Below are 20,382 nucleotides of genomic sequence, written 5' to 3'. Positions count from 1 at the left end.
CTGCCTCTTTATTCAGCCTTACCTTTTGCCGTCTACTCCAGGAGTACTAAACTCTTAGTTTGAACCATATGAAATTACTATTTTTGCAGGTCAAAAATTGCTGAATATCAGTAAATTAGTATGGTTCAGTCATTGTTTCATGCCTCGGTGCTTTTGCTTATGTCCTCCCCCCTGCCTGGGAGACTTCACAGTCCACACAGTATCTACTCTAGTCAGAAGTAACTTCTGAGTAGCTGGCTCTGATCCCTCTCATTGTTCTCATTCTACCTGTGCTTCCGTCTCTTTTAGCACTTACCACACTGTGTTATAATTGCCTGTGTTTTCTTTTTCCACAACTAGGCTGTAAGGGCATGGCAGGGACTGCACCTTACATACCTTTGTATCCTTCTGTTCCAAGCTCTAGCATGTGGAGAGCAAACAGATGATTTTTGACCTGAACACATTGTATCAGACACTTGGTTAATCAAAATTAGTGACTGAACTTCATTGCTGTTAATTTTCTTTCTCAGCTGAAGAAAGCAGTAGTAGTGACAGTATGTGGCTAAGCAGAGAACAAACACTGCACACCCCAGTTATGATGCAGACACCACAACTCACCTCAACAATTATGAGAGAGCCTAAAAGATTACGACCTGAGGACAGTTTCATGAGTGTCTATCCAATGCAGACTGAACATCATCAAACTCCTCTTGATTATAAGTAAGTACATTTGATCATTTTCTGTACTATAACTTTATTAATTACATAGAAAAAAGTTAAGTTAAAAGAAGAATAAAATTCTCCTTGAAGCACGCAGGTAACATGGATGTTAGCTCAAAGACAACAAGAGGAAGCAAGGCAACAGCAGGAGAGAGCAGCAATGAGCTATGTTAAACTGCGAACTAATCTTCAGCATGCCATGTAAGTGAGAGTGCCTTATTGTCTGAGTACAGGAAGTTCACTAATTCATTTTAACATATTTTAATGTGTGCCTTATCTAAAGATTTCAGCAAACTCTCTAGAGTAACTAAGCTGAAATAATCAAGGAACTAAAAATTGGTCTTTCCAACAGAAAATAAAAACTTAAAGTTAAATATTAACTAGTTAGCTAAAGGACTGATCATAGGTTGATCTGTTGGAAAAGTTTAAATATGAATCCTTGTTTATTTTGGTACACAGAACTATAGCTAAAAATTCAGTTTTGTTACATCTTAATTGATCCCTACCTTAGTTCAGGCCCTCATCTCTCACCTGAACTATTATATTAGCTTTCTAACTCGTTTTCTTCCCTCAAATCTCACATTTATCCTCTCACCAACCCCTTCCCTCACTCCCCTCACCACCACTCCATCATTCACACTGCCATCAAGAATTGCTGTTCTAGAATAAAAATCTGATAATGTAACTCTTTTCCTTAAAACCTTTCCATGGATCCCCATTGCCTGCAAGATACAGTTCAAACTCCTTAGCTCATGGCATGCAAGATCTTTCTAAATATGGCCCCTGCCTACATTTTAGTATCATATCCTACTCCCTGGCAACTGGTAAAATCATCATAAAAGAACAAGCTCAGGTGTCTCCTTATGTGAAGCTGTGATGTCATCTACGCTCCCACAACACTGTGTATACTCCTATTTCTTATAGCACTTACACATTGTATTGTAATTTGTTTATGAATTTGTCCCTTTCTCTAGACTGTGAGCTCCTTAAGGGCAGGGACCTCTTTCTTTCTTTCTCTTTTTTTAATTGAAGTATACTTGATGTACAATATTATATAAGTTACAGGTGTACAATTTAGTGATTCACAGGTTTTAAGGTTATACTCCATTTATAGTTATTATAAAATATTGGCATTTCCCTGTGTTGTACAATATATCCTTGTAGCTTATTTTATACATAATAGTTTGTACCATTTAATAGGGACTACTTTCATTTCCTGTTAGTGCTCAGCACATTATAAAGTACTAAGTATAAAAAAAAAGTACTAAGTAAATGTTCATTAATGAATAAATGTCCAATGCTAAAAAAAATTGTAGTATAATTTTCAAATACTTTGTTTTTACTGGAATCTGTATGAGAGTTTTATAAATCTTTATTAGCTTTGGCTCCAAAAGAAATGGCATATAAGTAGTCTTTAGATGACTGGTACAAAGGGGGAAGATCTGATGATTCTGATTAAGTTTTTTAGTTTGAAAGCTTTGTATTTGTAACATAATGTGGTATATGTTTTAATGCTGGGAGATAATAATTGTTACCTTTTTTAAATTTATATTTTGTTTCATTTTATTGGTTTTTGAATGATGAGAATTTTACCTATATTTCTTAAGAAATGATCATTTACCACATGAGTGGTAGTCTACTTAAATTCACTTTAGTTATCTGTAGTGGTGTTAAGAACCTCTACAGACAAGGTATACTTTATCACATCTATAGATTCTGATCCGAGTATGTCTGATATGTTCATTCTCTATACTATCTCTTGATTCTGTCCCCTATTCTGTTTCTATAGCCACATTCCCTTTAATATATGTTCTTATTTCACGCTGAATTCAACAAGTGATTTCTTAGCTTCTGACCAGTCACCAGTCCAAACACTTCAGAATTCTGCTATGCAATCATTTGGTCCTTAATGTCTCCCCTGAAAACTTTCCCACCGGTGCCCAAGATCTTCCACAGCATCTCATTACTCAGTACCATTTACCATTATTCTTTTGTTTGTAGATTGATTGATTAACTTTTTTTCTTCAAGTTTTATAGAGATAAAATTGACATACAGCACTGTATAAGTTTAAGATGTTCAGCTTAATGATGTGACTTACATACATCCTGAAATGATTACTACAAGTTTAGTGAACATCCATCGTCTCATATAGATACAATGTTTGTAGTTAGTTTTAATTCTTCTTAGAGATAAACTTCCTCAGGTGACTAAGAAATTATCCCAGTTAAATAATTATTACTAGAAGATCCTTTTGGGTGTTGTACCATAAGTGTTCTATTGCTTGAGACTTTAAAATATTTTTGTTTTACAACACTGGTTCTGTAATGGTATCTGCCCTATAACTGAAAATACTTCCAAATTCTCCCCTCTCTCACGCGCTCTCTCGCGCGCTCTCTCTCTCTCTCTCTCTCTCTCTCTCTCTCTCTCTCTCTCTCTCCCCTCTCTCGCGCTCTCTCTCTCTCTCTCCCTCCTCTCGTGCTCTCTCTCTCTCTCTCATAGTTTGTATCACATATATCTTTCTTATACTTCAAATGAAGTGCAGAATGAATTTCTGTTTTTCTATAATATATGGTCCCCAGAGCACACATATCCCCTTCACAGTTGCCTCCACCAAATATAGTAAAATTGTCATTTACTATCCAGAACTCTTGGGAAATAGGGACCATTGTCAGCATATTTGTCCAGGTAGTCTGGACTAGACATCACGTCTTGCTATCTTTATCTTTTAAGACTCAACATGGTATTGCGTAAATTGTAAGCAAGCATTCAATAAATAATTGATTTTTGAGGTGGAATCTTTAAATGAGTGAGAAAAGAAGGAAATGTTAGCCAAACTGGGGAATAAGAAGTCACCCTCAATTTCACTATTATGTTGACTCTTTTATGCTGATCTGGGCTAATTTGTGAACTTGAAATTTGAGTTTTTTCCTTATAATAATGTGATAACAGAATTTTTGTTCTTAACTTTTATTTTACTTTTCTATATATGTCTCAGTTTTGAGTTTTATAGGATACAGAATGCAAGTTTCAGCATAGATGTTGCTCATTCCTTCCTGAAGGAGAATTAATCTCTTCTTTCAGTATATCTTTATATCACTAAAGGCATATTTCTCTTGAAATATTTATCACACTTTGTCATAATTAATTAGCTCTGTTTCCCAGAGTAGACTGTGAGCTCCTTGAGGGCAGGAACCATGTCTTATTCATCTTTTATTTTGCATCCGTAGGACACAGTAGAAGCCTGTCACATAGTAGGCACTGTGTGAATGAATGAGTGAGTGAGTGCCTGGTACATTTTAGGTACTGAGTGAGTGATGGGTAAAATTAATATTATATGTTCATGAAAATACATGTATTCTGAAAATGTCATTTCTTTGGTCTCTGTTTTATACTTGTTTATTAATTTATACCCTGCCTACTTTCAAAAAGGATTTGAGGTATCTTGTCTGTTCCCATGTGGGAAATTCTCATTGAACTTCTAAATGGGATATCAGAACTATCAAGCTAAATGTATTGAAGTAATATCGAATAAACATAACTCCTTAGCATTTTTAGACATTGGGGTTTTGACATCATTGATGACATGATCAATGCCTAATCAATCATTTTCCCTGACCTTTAATTCCATCATTTTCCATTACACTTGAATAGACAGAGCCACATAGTTGCTGCCAATATATTAATAGTCACAACTTTGGTTCAGATCTTGACCTTGTTTTGTATTTCTCTAGTCGGCGTGGTACAAGCCTAATGGAAGATGATGAAGAGCCAATTGTTGAAGATGTTATGATGTCCTCAGAAGGGAGGATTGAAGATCTTAATGAGGGGATGGATTTCGACACCATGGATATAGACTTGGTAAGATACAATGATTCTGTAGGATTTTCTATTTAGATTTTTTGGAAATTAAGTTGGATATTTACTAGAGGAGAGAAATACTTGCTATGAAAAGTAAGTTTTGCAAAATTCTTAAATAAAATAGTTGCCAGGAGTTTAGATACATGAGAAGGGATTGAGGAAGAGGGTGAAGTTGGTGGGGGTGTTAGGTCCTAATTTAAGATGATGAACTTTCAGATGAATTTAGGAATATATAGATTTAAAGGATTTATTTTGCTTAATAGTATACTAAGTATAATATCACCTTATAATTTGCCATCTTTTTACCATTATCAAAATAATACATTGTTAACATGATTTACCCTGTTATTGAGATCAACTGCCGTATCAGATAATAAAGTAAAATACTTAAACTTGGAAATTTAATATATATGAGGGTATATTCTTTGATAATTATATCATATATACAGTTAGGGCTTTATTGTATACAAAATGCTTGTACGTATTTCATTTTGCCACACAGCTTATTCAACTTTGTGAGGTAGGTTGAAAGGCTTGAGGATACTGAAGCTTAGACAGCCTATCCAAGGAGACAAAACTAGTAAGCAGTAAAGCTGAGATTCATTATAAGCCAGGTCTTCTGATTCTGTTTCTCAGTATACCTTGGTATATTCTCCTTAAAGGGAAGAAATAATTAAATATGGCTTCTCTTCAGAATAGCGTAATTCGGTATCTTGAAAGGAAAGTTGAGAGAGACATTTTTAAAGTAAAACAAAAAAATTGGTTTTCCAGTTTTCATCTTTAAGAATAATTTTCCACGAACGAATTGGTTTTGCATGTTTAAACAGTCTGTAGTTTGAATATATAGCATTTGAAATATTGTAGGGTACAATTGCAATTACGTGGACCATGTGAACACTTAATGATAATTTCAATATTTTCAGTTACTATTTGGCTTATTATAGGTATGACAATTGTCAACTAACTTCCTTTTTTCTCCCTTAGCCACCATCAAAGAACAGACGAGAGAGAACAGAACTGAAGCCTGATTTCTTTGATCCAGCTTCAATTATGGATGAATCAGTAGGTTTAATTTAAATATGCCTCAAGATTATAAAATCAAAAGTAATAGGCAGTCCCTAAGCCTGAGGTTGAAGAGCTGGGACAATACATTGAGAATGGATAAAAACAACTGGACAGGAGGAAAAGAGGCAGGCAGGAGGGATTTTGGGGTAGGGTTGGGGAGGGGTTATGCAGTGGTGGTAACAGATTCAAAGTGCCTTTGAATCCCTGGCCAACTGGGACATGATATGTTAAGGAATTTGGACTTTTCCTGTACGCTTGAGTTACATATTGAAGGATTTTGAATGAGGGAGCGGCATGATCAGAATTGTGTTTCAGAAAGATTTCCTTGGATAGGATGAAAGAGAAGAAAAATAATCATAATAGTCATAATCATAATATGAAGGCATGGTGAAAAATAGAACTTGAACAGAGGCTTTGGTAATAAAGATAAGGGGATTGAGATAATTGGTTATTGTTAGGTAGTGTCAATTGTGTTTCTTCTATCAGTCCCTGTTACCATGTTCTCCCTGAGAATGCCTTGGTTCAAATCTTATAGTTTCTCTCAGACACACCATGCTCTTTCATGACTCCATGACCTTGTAAAAGCTTTTCTTTCTGTCAGAATTGCCCCTTTCCTTTTCCTCGTATTGAATTCTTTCTTCAGTAGTCAGTTTGGACATTACCTGTGGAGTTTTTCCTAACCTTTTTAGATAGATACTTTATTCTCAGTTCCCATAACACTTTGTATATACTTCTATTTTGATAACTACCAGATTGGTGTAGTGAAATAAGATATTACATTCCACTCAATAGACTGAACTCCAGGCAGTGATGATTTTATTCATTTTGAGTTTTGCCTAGCTTAGTAGGTATTTAGTTTTATTTGTCAAATTAATAAATCGGTTAAGTGCCCTTCTATCTCACTTTTAGGTGTCTACCCATTTATGCTCCTTCTTTCCAAAACCTCCTGCCTCAGGTGACTGTTGTATCATCCTCTGAGGCCTGCCTTCTGTGCCCCTATCTCTGCCATTCTCTCCTTGCCCTCTTCTTGCCTCATAATCTGCTTTCAGATAGCTCTTGGAAGAATTTTGACAAACTGACTCATGCTAACATGTTTATATTAATAAGGCCAGCTATTTGAGCTAAAAGACAAATATTTCATAGATCAGCGGGTATAGAAATCTTTGGACAAGCCTTGGGATCCTTTAAACCAGTGTTTCTCAATCTCTCAGGTGCATATGAATCATCTGGAGATCTTATTAAAATGTAGGTTCTGCTTTAGTAGGTCCGAAGTGTGGCCTGACATTCTGCATCTCTAACAAGACCGTAATTTGAGTAACATAGGTGACCTAGGCCTACCCTTAAGTCTGTAGTTTAAGTGCCTATTGAAGTATGTGGTTTCCCTGATAATCTAGGAGTATGTATCTTCCAGTTCGTTAAATAAAACATTTAGGTAGTGATTGTGATGAGGAATAAAAGAGAATCTTTTCAAGCAGATATAATGAAATGCATTAATTCTGCAGTTTATCAAGTTGGAAATTGGTACTAAAATGAATAAGATGCTCCCCCTGCTCTCAAAGGGTTTGTATTCTAGTCCAACTATACTATCACTTTGAGGTGAAAAGGGATGGAAGCTGGTATTTGAAAACTTATGTGCCTGACACTGTGCTAGGCACGATTTAGTTTGATCTAATCAGCAACCTTGTAAGAAAGGTGGTGGGATCCCACTTTTACACTCAAGCAAACTTGGACTGAAGAGGTGGTTCAGTGACTTGCTCAGAGTTATACAACTTTAGTGTCAGAGTAGTAATTTGACCTGAGTTCCTTTTGATTTAAAAATCTCATGCTGCCTCTACTGTGGAAGAAATACCAAGAAAAATATTTTAGAAATTGGAATGATTAACTGTAGTCAAAATTGATGTGGGCAAAGATCTCCTTATTTTTTCATGTGTTCATCTAAAGTCAGAAAAACTGTAGGCATTTGTTTCCTTAGTCTCTTACTAGATTTGCAAAAAGGTGCCCTTCACTTCAGGTTACTACAGTAGTTGAACAGCAATGTAAATGTGTGTATATTTTTGACATTTAACATTTAGGGAAAACTATAATCTGAGTGAGGCCAGAGATAGGGACCTAATAATTATTTGTTATTTATAGAAAAATTTTGGCATTCTTGTGTTTATTGAATATGTTATAACTAAGGGGATAGTTCTGCTGCTTCTAAAATTGGGAAAATGAGCACATGCGTCTGTACCTGTAGTTTTATAGTATTACCACATGATGGCAGCAGTCACATAACTGAGTGCTCAATATCTTTAAAAGTTCAGGTATCTTTAGACATCTTTAACCATGTATATATATTTAAGTTAATACTAGTTTGTTTTAAAATATACATTAAACTTTACCTCATTATCTCAACAATAATTTAAGAAGTGGAATAATAGAAATTTTTAAATGTAAAAATCTGCATTTGCTTTTCTGCAATAGCTTACATCTGTTTTTATTCAAGCCTGTGATAAATGAGTCATCAAAACAATAGTAAAATTGGGACTTTAAATCCTTTTATACTCAGTTCTAAGATTCTCTAATTTTAAGTGAAGTAACACAAAGCATCCTACTATAGATACTAGCATCCTAGTATAGATACTAAATAAATCCTAAATGTGTTTTTCGTAACATGTTATCCATGTAATTCAGAAGTGGTAATAGGAAAACTCTGAGCAGATCAGTTTTGGGTTGCATATATACAACATTCTAGATTTATGATTTATTTAGTTTCATATTTGGAAACAGTGTCAACATTGGTTTATCCCATTGTGCCAGTGGTTGCTTTCTGCTACTAGTGGGCCAGTATTGTCTCAACACACCAAAGCTTGCTATTGGTACTTTTAAAGTATATGCTTAAGTGGTTATTAATGTTAACACCAGAAACAGGTGTAGCTTATGTTAGCACAGAAAGAGAATAAGTATCACTAATATCATTCTTCTGTGTTGAGACTCTTATTAGAATTATCTGTAGTATAAAATTGGTAAAAGAAGGGTTTGGTATAATTGAGCTAATTTAACTGTTCTAATAGAAGAATCTACTTATAACCTAGACTGTACAAACACAGGAGAAAAGAAAAAAAAACCTGTTCAGGCCATTTCTAGGTAGGCACTTGGTTTGGAAAGAACTTGAGTTCATCTTCATGCCACACTCTACACTAAAATTGCTAATTAAGATTTTATCCTTTCATTCACCATTAGATCTTCCTTTACCCAGAGTCACAGAGTGTTATGGCTAGAAGGGATCTTTAAACATCACGTATCACCTAGGCCTCTTTGGTGGAAACATTCTAATCACCCAAACTCTGACTCTAACCAAAAAAGGAGAACCCTGAAACTTGGGTGGGGGCGGGCAAGGGGTGAGTAGTGGTGGTGGTTTTGGTGGATGACAGGTAAGAAATGGGGTACATTAATTCTCTATTGCTTTCATTACTGGGGATTCCAAACACTTTACTTGATAATTTACTACAATGAGCCTGCAATGAGATAGATATTTGTTTTCTGGTCTGAAAATACACAATTCCTTCAATTCAGATCAGAACAATTTGTGAGTTCTATGACTTTTGTTAAAGTGAGGTTTAATAATTTACAAGAGCCCTTTGTAAACTCAGTCTTAGTTCATTACCTCTGACTTTAATATCAGTTTTTTACTAGTTTATTATAGTATTTTAAAATATTACTTGTCATAGTAAGTGCTGGAATTTTAATTGAAGAGCCTAACTTTTAGTATATACAACTGAAGGTTATATCTTATTCTTATTTAATGAACGAGAGGGAGTTGCTCCATTTATTACCTGCTTTTACTTTTTTAAGTTAGTGACAAGTAATTATTAGATTTTACTTAACATTCTTTTCCCAACTGAAATGTAATGAAAAGCATCAATATAACTTTGTTTGCTCAGATTTTACCTTACTTATTTGATTTCTTAAAATTTGTAGTCCTGTTCATTCACCCAGAAAGCTTCCTATTTTCTACATATTTATATTGTTTTTGGATGTTTTTGGTCTGCATGTTCAAATGCCTTTTTAAAAACTATACCCACTTCACAGTGCAAATGACCGAGTTTGCCATACATCTTGTGCCAGAAGTGTATGTCAAGAAGCACATTCATTTGTTCATTCAACAAATGTCGGGTGCCTATGTTCAGGGCATTATCTAGGCATTAGGGGTGTGTATAAACATATAAATGAGACATGATCTTTGCTTTTAGTTATATTTGTGAGGTAAGTAGCATTGTGATTAGGCCTGATGTTATTTCATTATATGTTAATGGTAATTATAATTTTAGAATTATATATCTGAGAAGGGAATTTTTCAAAGTGGTTTTTAGCATGTTATTAAACTTAATATTACCAAGTATCAATGTAATATATTTTACAAAGAAATGAATGACAATTTTAACAAGATTTTTTTTCCTCTCTCTCATTAGGTTCTTGGGGTGTCAATGTTTTAATACCAGTACACAATTAAATCTGTGGTGAAGTCATTTTCTAAGTGGAAGAGGAAATTTTAAAATAAAGTGTGGTAGATACAGTGAAATTCTGTACAGATTTTTCTCTAAGGAGAATATGACGTGCTTATACTTACCAAGATCAAGTGCATTTGAGGGGCAGTTTTGTTTGCCTGAAAAAAAGTAAAGGACAAGTAAACAATTTGATGATAAGCTACAGTTTTTCTTAGAAAGTAAATATTTTATTTATGCGCTGTTAGTTGGCTTTTGAATCAATTATTTCATGCTTTTTTTAAAGAAAATATAACAATCTGAAGAGGCATTTGGTACAGACATGAATCCTCTCACATTTATTTACTGGGTGTACTAAGTAATGATGACCTCTGCTGGATTTCTGTTTACATCCAAGAAACAAAGTTAAGGATGGATTTATTCCCCTACCCTGAAATTATAGGATAGAATTGTTTTTAGCATTCTAAATTTAAATGCTTGAAACATCAATCAACAAAGCTTTCTTTTAAAATACTGTAATTGTGGAGAAAAGTAAACTTATAAGCAGAACTTTTACAATTTTTTCATCTAAAATGTATTTTAAGATATTTTTAAAATCCAAGAGCTTCTCTATACTTTTCAGAAATACCCAGATGCAGTGAACTGCCAGAAGGTAACCAGTCTCAAACATGCTTATCCCATTATCAACCCTGAAAGTTTGCTTGTCCTTTAAGATAAAAATGTAATGTTGTGATATTCCTTCCAGTAGTGCCACTGTATTTTGTCTCCAAATAAAAGAAGCTTATTGTAGTATGTTTGCAGAAAAAATTCTAAACAAAAATTATACAGCTTATTAGAGTGTGGGAATAGGGATCTAAATTTTAAATAAAATTATATATATATATAAATTGGTGCTGATTTTATAATTGCGCAGTTTGTTTAGTTTTTTCTTACTTTTAAATTCCAACTTAAAATTATGAGGTTTCAGAAATATATTGAAAGTTTAACAATGTTTAAAAATAGAAAAGCATGAGTGTTCATGCTTTAAAATGATTTTTAAATTTGTATTTTATATTGTTTTATCTATCTGTCTTTGCAAGCAGTCTTCAGGTTAAAGATACTTCTAACAGGTTACAGTACATTTCCTCTGTATGTAAATTAGATGGGATAATAGAATTCATAACCCATAATATTCTTTGAAAGCTAAGCTTTAAACTTCATTTTATGTCCTTTCACAAATTAGTTTAAAACAGAAAGTGGCTACTTGCCATTTTGACATCAACTCATTTTGCGAGGCTTAGGCAGCTAGACATCGTTTAAAACAAAATATTAACTTATATTACATGTGTATCTATCTTTTGTCAGTCGTCTCTCAGTTCTTGAGGTATATTATTTTAATCATTCCATGCCTTAATATGCTTGCAATACAAGAATATCTTCAGATGGGTGAATACCAAAAGGCTTCCAGTTCTTAGAGTCAGAAATCAACAAGCATTGGGCTGTGGTAGCCAAAAACCATAGGTTAGCTAAAGATCATGATAAAATTCAATTATTTTATTAAATCATGGTTAATAACAAATTAAGTCAGACTTGTCTAACAGATTTTCCATCAACAAATATTGTTATGTGCAAAAAAGTATTGCCTATGTTGTTTTTCACACCACTGCATTTACTAGAACTGCTGAGAGGACTGTATATATGATTTTAAACCTAAGTTGATTTTTTTTCTCACTCTTGAAAGGAGTACTTCTTTGTGAAAGCAGTTCTTACAGCTTTGTTTTCAACCAGCTAAAAATGTTTTATATATTACTCTAACCTGTTGTCCTCCACATTCTATTGTCCTAATTGTACTGTTTTCTGATTTGTATTTATGTCTTGAGACAGTAACTTTTTGAATAAAAATAAACCTACAGTATGTTGTATGTTTTATCTTTTGTAATTGAAGGAGGAGGGTGGCTATAAATGGTTTAGAAAGTGTACCTGTTATATCTTTTAACATGTTTGGGTGGGAATAATTTATAGAAAACATTGCCATTTTATATTTTTAATAAATCATACTTTTTAAAAATGAGACTAAATCCCTAATTGGGTTATTACTTTAAAATAGAAACCTGTGACCATTATTACTTTAATTTTTATCTGGTATGAGTTAAACGCTCTTTAAAATATCTGCATTGTTCATCCAGGATACATTTGAGTGCCCACTATGTGCTAAGGCATGTGTTAGAGATCTAGCAGTGAACAAGATAGACAGGGTCCCTCCCTCGTAGATCTAGTGTGGCAAACAAATAAGGAAAGAATCAAATAAAATAATTAAACTTGTAATAAGTGCTAGGAAGGAAACCAGCAGGGTGTGCTGAGCTAGAGAGTGAGAGAGAGAAAGAGTTTGTGTGTGTGTAAAACCTCCCTTCGATAAGGGACTGATGCTTGGAGGTGAGTGAAAGCCCATAATTGAAAAAGAATTTACTAACTGAATTCTTATTGAAAACTGTTAGTCTTCAACGTGTTAAGATTTGCATTGTACTCTTTAATTTTTTTAATTTTTAAAAAAATTTTTGGCTGTGCCACGCAGCTTGTGGGGTCTTAGTTCCCTGGCCAGGGATTGAACCCAGGCCATGGCAGTGAAAGCACCGAGTCCTAACCACTGGACCGCCAAGGAGTTCCCTGCATTGTACCCTTTTTTTTCCCCTAGCTTTATTGAAATGTAATTAACATATAACATTGTGTAAGTTTAAAGTGTACAACATGAATATTTGATACATGCATATATTGTGAAATTATTACCACAAAGATTAGTTAACACATCTACCACCTCATATAATTACCATTTTTTGTGTATATGGTGAGAACATTTAAGATCTACTCTCTTAGCAACATTCACATATACAATACAGTATTATTAACTATAGTCACCACCCTTCATTGTACTCTTAAAAAATGATTTATATCAATGTAACACTGGCACACTGGTCGTTTAGGCTACTTTGTAGATATTATAAGCCCAGTCTTCTGCCATTCGTGATGTGGAACTGAACATAATAAATGACAGCTAAAAGCTGGGCACTGTTTGGTTTACATGCAGTAACTTACTAATAAGGCTCATGACAACAGGTGAAACATGTTATTATCATCCGCCCCCCCACACCACCCCTGTCCCTCGACTTTTTTTTTTTAAATCAGGAGGCCGTGAGGAAAATGAAGCACAAAAAAGTTAAAACACCTTGGGCAAGGTTATATGGCTAGTAGGTGATGCGGTTGGCACTCAAGCCCAGACAGTCTGGCTGCATTAAGTCCTGGCAGTATTGAAACTATTTGATACATAAGGATTACATAGATAATTGCATAAAGATAAAATGGCACATATTCATTATGCCATGGTGAGGAAATGGAGCATCTTTAAGGAGTCCAGGTGGCTATAGAATTGAGTAGTATGAATCAACATAGTCCTTGATATGCTACCCAGCTGGCTTCTGTAAAGAGTATAAATTAAATCTGAGCCCTGAGCACATTGATAGTTACTAGTTAATAGTTTTTAAAGTTGAGAGACTGGGGAAGAGGAGTAGGATTAACCAGAAGCGATGTCTTCAAAATCTTGCCAAAAAGGGAACTTGTAAGGATTCACATGGATTAATTCCAGGTCAGATAGATTATTCTGGGAGCTGTAATGATTCAGCAAAAGAAAATGAGCCAAGGTCTTTGATTATAAGGAAACTAGGAGATGAGTTCACTAAGCATCACTTCAGGTCAACAAATCTTACTGTCTACTGTGTGCCTGGCCTTGTGCTAGCTGCTGAGACCAAGAAGACAGACTTTGTTTTCAAGTTAATTACAGTTCGTTGGGGTGCAGATGCAGAACTAATAAAATGGGGTAAGTTCAGTGTTTTTACTGGGTGTTAGGAGAGCCCAGAGGAGGGGCACTTATGGTGGGTATGCTCTGGGAGGCTTCCTATAAGGCTGACACTTGAGTTTTTCCCTCAGCGTTTTACTATGAAAAATTTCACGCAGCAACGCTGAATTTTACAGTGAACACATTTTACATTCTTGCTTTACCATATATCCATCTATCAATATGTCTTTTTCATGTAATTTAAAAGTAAATTGCAAACATGGGTACACTATCCCCTAAATATTCCAGCATTTATCATTAGGAGTTTAATATTTACCATGTTTTCCTTTTGGTATAAAACTCATATATGATGAAATACACAAACTGTAAGTATATATTTGCTGAGTTGTAACAAATGCTTACAGCTGTTTAACCCAAACCCCATCAAAGATATTGAACATTACCATCAATCCAGAAAGTTCGTTTGTACTCCTTACCAATCAATCTCTGCTTTCATCCCCTCTGCAACAACTCTTGTTTATCTTTCCACCATAGATAAAATTTGGCTGTTCTAGAACTAGATATGAATGGAATCATACAATATCCTTTTGTGCCAGGTTTCTTTCACTCAGCCTGTTTTTGAGATTTATCCATACTGTGTGTATCAATAGTTTATTTGTTCAATAGCTAATGGACATCTGGGTTGTTTCCACTTTTTGACTATTATGAATAAAGCTGCTACTTGAGTTGAATTTTAAAAGCTGAAAGGTGGGCTAGGTGAAATGGGGGCAGGGTGACCAAGGCCGAGAATTCCAGGCAAAGGGGACAGCATAAATGACCATCATGGACAACACTGTAAGTCACCTGTACTTCAATTTTTTAAAAAGTGGCCATCATGGGTGTAAGAACTATTTAGTAGCCACTTAGGGGTGGGTAGGGCAAAACTGGAAGATAGTTGGCCACCCACTACCTCACAACAGCTTTAAAAAAGAAAAAGGGCATTCACAGCTGTACCTTTGGTCACTTCATTGTTAAATGCAGTGTTCTCAGAATTGGCAAGTATCCAAGATAATAGTAGTAGTGTGCCTTTAAATGAGCTGTAATAAATTGATTTGTATACTAATATGATGGATTAGTCACATTAGGCCTTATTCTACCATTGAGAAAAATAATACATTCCCTACAGTTTCAGTTGTGTAGTATTAAATTCCTGAGAAGTAGGTTCCTCAGTAGAAGTCAGTTTGGGGCTGATCGTGCAAACTTAAAATGGAGGGTCAGCTACAGTAAGTTTACTTGCTTTTTATTTTACCTCTTCCATCTTAAGTTCAGGATAGGTGGGAGGAGTTTAGTGAATCTTTGGCAAGTTAGCTTTTAAATAATTTTACGGTACTTATAGCAAAATTATAACTAATTTTGAGGAAATAACAGCCAATATTTGTTGGATGTTTACTGTATGCCAAACTAGTCAAAGCGCTTCACTGGTAGTTAATTCTTGCATCAGATTTCTAGTTGATATTATCCACATTTTACAGATAAGGAAATGATGCACAGGTTAAATCAACTTGCCTAAGGGCACGTAACTCAAAAGTGATGGAATTTAGATTGAACCCATCGTCTGACTCCACGGTGCACGCATGCTCTTAAACCACCTCTCTTCATCTTTGTGATACTAAATGTACCCAGCTACTTGCCTCTATTTGTATACACTGCATTTCCTTTTGTTACAGTGGAGAAACTGTCCCTGTATCAAAGACACTGGATTTCCCTCTCTCCCCTCCCTGCATTATCAGTTTTCCCCTCAACTCGATCATTCCTAACAACATGCAAACCTTCCATCTTCAAAACTAGGGAAAAAAGCATTCCCTGGATTAAACATCTCCCTTTAGCCACTGCCCTGTTTTTCTCCTTTTGCTGTCTGAACTTCCTCTTCTCCGATTCTCTCTTGAAAGCTCTCCAATCAGGCCTTCCTTCCTACCACTCCAATGAAACTCTTCCATGTGCCAGTCCTAGTGACCTTCGTTTTGCTGGATTTCCTTACCAATATTCTCTCTAACCTATCTACAGAGCTTTGTTTCCTCCTCCAAATCACAGTTTCTCGCTCTGTACCCCAAGCTAACTCATTGATGGCAGGTTGAGAATCGCACCCTTTTGGTGGAGTTCTGAGGATGCCTTTCTTTGGCAGCCATCTCTCAGGGAACCGACAGAAGGGTGTTCCCATGTGGCTTTCCCATAGCCTGAACTTCTAACTGTTATATGAAGCCCCCAACCTCCATAGCTGTCAGGGTCTGGCTTATGCCACATGGAAACTTGCCAGTGATTTCCTTGTTAGTGAAGCAACCAATTTCATCATCTCCTCCTTTGCAAATGGCTTTGGTAGTGAGTTGAGAGAGGTTTGGATGGGGTGTTAAGATTAAGCTTGGAGCAGAGCGTGGCACTCGATTTCACGCCTGCCAAAACCTGTTTGGGTCAGATTCATTTTCTGATTCTAAATCTCTTGGGACCAGTGTCCTTTGTACCAAGTTTCAGTATAAGTGTAGACACATTTAACTGGCCCTTCCATAGCATTTAAAGGTTTAGCTGGCATTTCTTAGGATTTTAGCACCTTCAAAAGCCTTTTGTTAAGAATTGTCTGCTCTGAGAGCCCCAGTGGCCTCTGTATTAACTTCAGAAGGCTAAGCTGTTGCAAGGAGAGACTCAATAGCGATTCAGTGGTTTAATACATAAATTTTCTCCCGCTGGTAGTAATTCAGGACAGCTCTTCCAAATTGGCAGGTGCCTTTTCTCTATGTGGTTGTTGAAAGACACAGGCTCATGGCAGGCAACTCTGACATCTTTAATATATGGTTTCCCAGGTTGTTTGGTCATCGCCAGAATAGCCCACAGGAGGTGGGGAAAGATCATGGATGTGCGCCTGAAAATCGCACACATCACTTCTGTTCACATTTCATTGGAGAGAACTTTGTTATATGGCCACACCTAACTTGCAAGGGGGCTGGAAAATGTAGCCTAGCCATATGCCCAGGAAGAAGGGAGGAATGGATTTTGGCTGACCACTGACATTCTCTGCCTCAGACTTTCCCCTCTGGCCATCCGTGTATATCTCTCTTGCCATTCTTAGGACGTGCTTGCCCCATTCCCCAAGGGAAACAATCCAAAGTCCTATCCAGTTACTACATGCAACTCAAAATTTAGTTTCTCTGCCTTATGCTCAGTCTTCTCCATCAGGTCCAGATACAGATTGATATCCTCTAACACCCAATATAGAATAGTGCAGCATGGACAGAATAACCACAATGACCCACATTCAGAAGAAAGAAGGATGACAGTGGAGGAAGTCCTTTGGTCAGATTCTCGTTCTGCTCTCTGGATGAGATTTCCTTATCCTTTGTCTTCCTTATCCTCCTTCTGGAAGTTTTTCCTTGTTCTTTATTCTCCATGGCCACCTCTGAACTGGGCAATGCCAAATACTTTATTTTGTTTGGCAGCATGCTGCTTTAAGGTACCTGATCTGTACTAGGTGCAGGATACCCTGCTGTTAAGCTCCAACGATGGCTTACATACAGTGGCTTACATAAGAGGGTTTTTTTCTGCTCTTCTATAATCCAGGGTAGCTGTTCTAGGTTAGGATGTCACTCCTATGTGGTTATCCAGGCTGACAGTGAGAAGTTCTGTCATTTTTTGCAACTACTTTTTAGTATTTTACTGCGTTAAATTTAAAAATTAACACGAGGAAAACTGATATCTTTATGATGTTAAGCTGTTCTATTCAAGAACAAGCGGTATCTTTCCATTTGTTCAAGTCTGCTTTGTATCTTTCAGGACCGTTTTAAAGTTTTCCTCACATAGGTTTTGCACATTTCTTGTTAAGTTTATTTCTAAGTATTTTATCTTCATTATTGCAAGTTGAATGGGGTTTTCCTCTACCATTATCTCCCCTATTATTGCTTGTGTATATGAAGGCTATTCATTTCTGTATCTTAATTTTATATTCTGCTATCTTACTGGATAAAATGGTGCTGGAATAACTGGTTAACCTCAACCCTCATCTCACACTATGCACAAAATCAATCTGATATGGAATATAGATCTAAAGCTTCTAAAAGAAGACAGTGGGGAGGGACTTACCTCGTGGCACAGTGGTTAAGAATCCGCCTGCCAATGCAGGGGACACAGGTTCAATCCCTGGTCCGGGAAGATCCCACATGCTGTGGAGCAAATAAGCCCATGCACCACAACTGCTGAGCTTGCGCTCTAGAGCCCGCGAGCCACAGCTACTGAAGCCTGTGTGCCTAGAGTCCGTGCTCCACAACAAGAGAAGCCACCGCAGTGAGAAGCCCACTCACCGCAACAAAGAGTAACCGCCGCTTGCCACAACTAGAGAAAGCCTGCACGCAGCAACGAAGACCCACCGCAGCCAAAAATAAATAAATAAAATTTATTTTAAAGAAAAGAAAATACATCATCAGTATCTTAAAAATAAAAACAGAGGGGAATATCTTTGTTATTTGGTGGTAGGCAAAGGTTTCTTAGGACATAGATAACAATATTTACCAAAGAAAAAATTGATAAAATAGACTGCATCAAAATTTTAAAATTGTGCTACTGAAATGACACCATTAAGAAAATATATAGTCGAGCTATAGAGTGGGAGAAAATACAAAACATATGTCTTTAAGAGGACTGATATCCAGGATATATTAAAAAAAAAAAAAAAAAACTCCTGACGGCTTCCGGGAAGATGGCGGAAGAGTAAGACGGAGAGATCACCTTCCTCCCTACAGATATACCAGAAATACATCTACACGTGGAACAACTCCTACAGAACACCTACTGAACGCTGGCAGAAGACCTCAGACCGCCCAAAAGGCAAGAAACCCCCCCACGTACCTGGGTAGGGCAAAAGAAAAAAGAATAAACAGAGACAAAAGGATAGGGACGGGGCCTGCACCAGTGGGAGGGAGCTGTGAAAGAGGAAAAGTTCCCACACACTAGGAAGACCCTTCGAGGGCGGAGACTGTGGGTGGCGGAGGGGGGAAGCTTCGGAGCAGCGGAGGAGAGCACAGCAACAGGGGTGCGGAGGGCAAAGCGGAGAGATTCCCGCACAGAGGATCAGGGCCGACCGGCACTCACCAGCCCGAGAGGCTTGTCTGCTCACCCGCCGGCGCGGGCGGGGGCTGGGAGCTGAGGCTCGGGCTTCGGTCGGAGCGCAGGGAGAGGACTGGGGTTGGCGGCGTGAACACAGCCTGCAGGGGGTTAGTGCGCCACGGCTAGCCGGGACGGAGTCCGGGAAGAGGTCTGGAGCTGCCGAACAGGCAAGAGACTTTTTCTTCCCTCTTTGTTTCCTGGTGCGCGAGGAGAGGGGATTACGAGCACTGCTTAAAGGAGCTCCAGAGACGGGCGCGAGCCGCGGCTAAAAGCGCGGACCCCAGAGACGGGCATGAGACGCTAGGGCTGCTGCTGCCGCCACCGAGAGGCCTGTGTGCGAGCACAGGTCACTATCCACACCCCCCTTCCGGGGAGCCTGTGCAGCCCGCCACTGCCAGGGTCCCAGGATCCAGGGACAACTCCCCTGCGGGAGCGCACGGCGCGCCTCAGGCTGGTGCAGCGTCGCACCGGCCTCTGCCGCCTCAGGCTCGCCCCGCACTCCATGCCCCTCCCTCCCCCCCCCCCCCCCCCCGGCCTGAGACAGAGCCCACGAATCAGCGGCTCCTTTAACCCCGTCCTGTCTGAGCGAAGAACAGACGCCCTCCAGCGACCTACACGCAGAGGCGGGGCGAAATCCAAAGGTGAGGCCCTGGGAGCTGTGAGAACAAAGAAGAGAAAGGGAAATCTCTCCCAGTAGCCTCAGGAGCATAGGATTAAAGCTTCACATTCAACTTGATGCACCCTGCATCTGTGGAATACATGAATAGACAACGAATCATCCCAAATTGAGGAGGTGGACTTTGAGAGCAAGATTTATGATTTTTCCCCTTTTCCTCTTTTTGTGAGTGTGTATGTGTATGCTTTGGTGTGAGATTTTGTCTGTATAGCTTTGCTTCCACCATTTGTCCTAGGGTTCTATCCGTCCGTTTTTGTTGTTTTTTTAAAATTTTTTTCCGTAATAATTATATTTTTATTTTAATAACTTTATATTATATTTTATCTTACTTTATTTTACTTTATCTTTTCTTTTTTCCTTCCTTCCCTCCTTCCTTACTCCCTTCCTCCCTCCCTCCCTCCTTTCTTTCTTTCTTTCTTTCTTTCTTCTTCTACTAATTCTTTCTTTCTACTTTTTCTCCCTTTTATTCTGAGTCGTCTGGATGAAAGGCTCTTGGTGCTGCAGCCAGGAGTCAGGGCTGTGCCTCTGAGGTGGGAGAGCCAACTTCAGGACACTGGTCCACAAGAGACCTCCCAGCTCCACATAATATCAAACGGCGAAAATCTCCCAGAGATCTCCATCTCAACACCAGCACCCAGCTTCACTCAAT

The 20,382-nt window shown here is 37.5% G+C and overlaps 1 protein-coding gene across 7 annotated transcripts in view; it reads left to right on the top strand.

The window, feature by feature from the left end:
• STAG2 (STAG2 cohesin complex component) overlaps positions 1 to 12,001 on the top strand; it is a 116,266-nt gene extending 104,265 nt beyond the window's left edge. For 6 of the 7 annotated variants that reach the window (XM_022561871.2, XM_089904105.1, XM_089904106.1 and 3 more), the window contains 5 exons: positions 510 to 699; positions 790 to 900; positions 4,432 to 4,558; positions 5,543 to 5,620; positions 10,075 to 12,001. In XM_022561871.2, coding sequence (XP_022417579.1) covers positions 510 to 699; positions 790 to 900; positions 4,432 to 4,558; positions 5,543 to 5,620; positions 10,075 to 10,098 — 530 coding nt within the window. In that variant the 3' untranslated portion in view covers positions 10,099 to 12,001. The remainder of the gene's footprint in view (positions 1 to 509; positions 700 to 789; positions 901 to 4,431; positions 4,559 to 5,542; positions 5,621 to 10,074) is intronic. The other variant, XM_089904108.1, reaches the window with a different exon arrangement.
• The last annotated feature ends 8,381 nt before the right edge of the window (positions 12,002 to 20,382 follow it).

Source organism: Delphinapterus leucas, chromosome X (genome assembly GCF_059928025.1).
Source record: "Delphinapterus leucas isolate spDelLeu-1000000601 "Yukka" chromosome X, BTC_Dleu_Yukka2, whole genome shotgun sequence".
Lineage (NCBI taxonomy): Eukaryota > Metazoa > Chordata > Mammalia > Artiodactyla > Monodontidae > Delphinapterus > Delphinapterus leucas.
Note: the sequence above shows the minus strand (reverse complement) of the source record. Positions and strands in the feature narration are given on the sequence as shown.